Raw genomic sequence first — 3,096 nt, forward strand, 5'->3', positions numbered from 1 at the left:
TTTAGATGTCCAAACGTCAAAAAATAGATTTCTCTAACGTTTCTGTTTCTTTCTTTGAATAGGGAAATCGTATCCCTATAATCTCTCATTCTCTCCGCTCTTTCTTCTTATCTCTCTATTGTCCCTCCTCTGTTTTCACAGGGACAAGAGGAAGACTCTTTGACTCGAGATTTCCTGTCTTTTTTAATCTAAAATCATGTTTCTCGACAAAGGGTCAATGCAATCAAACCTCGATTGTTTCCTTCATTGCACAACTCCGCTGGTCCCATCTCAATCCCTCCCCAAGGTTTGTGTTTTTTTGTCTTGCTTCTGATGAGTTTATCTGCAAATTGAGTTGTGTGTGATTGTTGGCCAATTGTTTTGTTTGTGTTTTAGAGGGAGATTAGGAATCTAAACAGACTATGGCACCCATGGGAGAGAGACACAGTGGAGTATTTTACTCTGGGTGATCTATGGAATTTTTATGATGAATGGAGTGCTTATGGGGCTGGAGTTCCTATTGCTTTGGACAATGGTGAAACCTTGGTTCAATACTATGTGCCTTACCTCTCTGCTATCCAAATTTTCACAAGCAATTCTCCAGTCAACAGTTTCAGGTATCACTTTGTTTTCTTGGGTTTATGCACTTTTAATATTCCTCTTGAAATTAATGAACTATGTAAGTTATCATGTTAATTGATGAAAGAAGATCACAGAAGTGTTTCAAAATCCCAGATGCATTAGCTAAAAACTTATTGATTTTGTGACCAATACTGTTGCAATTAGCCCTTTCATTTGTTCAAGTTTTTTAAATTATGATTGTTGGAAGTCTGGAACATACTAACTGGGAGGGTGATTTATGTGAATTTTGAGTGTTCATCTTAAGCAGACAAGGCCTAGAAAGTAATGTTTGGAATGTTTTTGATTTGGTGTTTGTAGGGAAGACACTGAGTCTGGTGATGGCGAAACGAGAGACTCTTTCAGCGATTCGTGGAGTGATGATAGTGAGAGTGACAAGAAATGCAGGTGCGATGGCTGCTCATCAGAAGGAGGGTCAGAGCAAGACAACCCTTGTCCAAGAAATAATAGACTGGGGCGCCTATATTTTCAATACTTTGAGAGATCAACTCCTTATGGAAGAGTTCCTTTGATGGACAAGGTTGGTGTTTTTTTTTTGCTCTTGCGCAAATCTTACAGCTTGTAGCTTTTTTCAATCTACTTTGATTAGCATTTTTCAGCTTTAGTTTTTGAAGATTATGAATGATAAAGACAAAGCAAAACTATTTTGATTTGTTGAGAATCATTCCGCATCCTTTTCATGATAGGCATCTTGTAAAGAGGAATTGCAACTTTTGACTTTTGTACTAGAAAAGAAAGAACTGCAATGTCTTAAGCTAATAGATTCATATCTTTCGTTGTTTAGTTCATCATGTTGTTTCCTGAGCATATATTCGCACGTTCTATCGGAGTTGTCTCTTTTACTTTATACTGTTGTCAGGAAGAAGAATCCATGAGACCATCAACAAAATAAGTTCTTAAAACTGGGTTTGATTTTGACTATTAAAATGCACTAATTCCTCCACTTTGTTTGAAAGCTTGGATTCCTTGACACCTTCTTTGCCTTTTGCTTACAGATTAATGGATTTGCTCGACGATTTCCGGGTTTAATGTCATTGAGAAGTGTAGATCTTTCACCGGCTAGTTGGATGGCAATTGCATGGTTGGTTTCTCAATCTCTCTCTTACAGAAACTCGCACGACAAGCAATCAAAATAATTAAGTTAACTAAAGTATACTCAAAGGCATGGTTTCCACATTTAACATGGCGCCTAATTTGTTTATCCTGTTATTCAATTCATGGGAGTTCCCTGATAAGCTTCAATGAATCATTATTCTTCACACCCATCGGCATGTTTATATTAATAACATCGAAGCATTTGTGGTCAACTATACGCAGGTACCCTATCTATCACATTCCAATGGGAAGAACCATAAAGGACTTGTCTACATGCTTCCTCACTTACCACACCCTCTCATCATCTTTTCTAGGTACCTTTTCTAGCCCAATTCTCTGATCTTAACCTAGAGAGCTTCGAATATGCTGATTGATTAGCTTATTTAGTACGCGTTTAATGTATGTTTATGCCTTCAGATATGGACGTAGAAGATGACATTGAGAGTCCGGAAAAGAAGCGAAAGGAAGGGGAAAACATCACTCTCCCTCCATTTGGTTTGGCCACTTACAAGATGCAAGGGAACGTGTGGGTCTCAGGCAATTGCGGTCGGGACCAGGACAGGCTAGTGTCACTTTTAAGCGTGGCAGATTCATGGCTAAAGCAACTATGGGTCGAGCACCATGACTTCAATTACTTCACGGGGACGCGGCGTGGCCAATACCATAACTTAAAAGATTTCACTTTTGAAACTTCCCCTTAACAGGGGGATTAATACTAAAATCCTCCTCTTTTTTGTTGGATCTCCGGCGTGGACTTTGTGTCTGAGGACTCTAGCTAGTTCTTTCTCGCAACCAAGCTCAATTTCTAGCCAGTCAATATTGATGAGGCTACTCCTCTTCTTTTGGCTGCTGTTTAAGTGGTAAATGGGGCCTCGTTATGTGTAGAGTGATGGTCGAGGTCCTTGAGAGATGGTGGGATTAGAGGCTCTCGAACTTCGAACTTTCTTTTATTGTGCAGCACACTTTTTCTTGACCATCATGAAATCGTTGAAAGTGAGGAGATTACTGATACTTTTGCAAGCTTCCTCCATGTCTCTACACCTTGCATGTGTGTGTATGTGCTTTTGGATTGTCCGGCACAGCACTCAGCACTCTCTCTTGATCATTACTATAAATCTATTGTTTTCTTGCATCATGAATCACCATATAGTGGCATATTCTATATGTTTGATGACAGCCATATGTTCATCTTGGAGATGGACTCTGATACTTGTGAATTTGGCCTCTGGGAAAAAATAAAGCCAAGAATCTTCAGAAAATTTCATGTGCATTTCAGTGGCATGTTCCCCTCCTTCCCTGTCAGATTGATTGGACTAGATAGCACAGCCATTAAATCTAATCTGGCCTCAGGCATCATGATAGACGTGACCCGCGCTCGATCAC

At 39.5% G+C, this 3,096-nt stretch overlaps 1 protein-coding gene across 1 annotated transcript; it reads left to right on the forward strand.

Annotated features, from left to right (window-relative positions):
- Positions 1-6: 6 nt before the first annotated feature.
- LOC105119828 (uncharacterized) lies at positions 7-2,845 on the forward strand. Its single transcript, XM_011018023.1, has 6 exons — positions 7-286; positions 376-596; positions 919-1,138; positions 1,614-1,699; positions 1,936-2,027; positions 2,131-2,845. Exons 1-6 carry the CDS (start codon positions 197-199, stop codon positions 2,412-2,414), a joined length of 993 nt encoding a protein of 330 aa, XP_011016325.1. The 5' UTR covers positions 7-196; the 3' UTR covers positions 2,415-2,845.
- The last annotated feature ends 251 nt before the right edge of the window (positions 2,846-3,096 follow it).

This window comes from Populus euphratica, unplaced genomic scaffold (genome assembly GCF_000495115.2).
Source record: "Populus euphratica unplaced genomic scaffold, PopEup_1.0 scaffold3671.1, whole genome shotgun sequence".
Taxonomy (NCBI): Eukaryota; Viridiplantae; Streptophyta; class Magnoliopsida; order Malpighiales; family Salicaceae; genus Populus; species Populus euphratica.

What these genes read in the sequence shown, in the direction of transcription:
- LOC105119828 (XM_011018023.1), top strand. Translation starts at nt 197, where the DNA reads ATGTTTCTCGACAAAGGGTCAATGCAATCAAACCTCGATTGTTTCCTT. An exon ending in GAGTTCCTTTGATGGACAAG is followed by an intron (nt 1,139 to 1,613) that starts GTTGGTGTTTTT and finishes TTTTGCTTACAG; the next exon opens with ATTAATGGATTTGCTCGACG. An exon ending in CCTCTCATCATCTTTTCTAG is followed by an intron (nt 2,028 to 2,130) that starts GTACCTTTTCTA and finishes TTATGCCTTCAG; the next exon opens with ATATGGACGTAGAAGATGAC.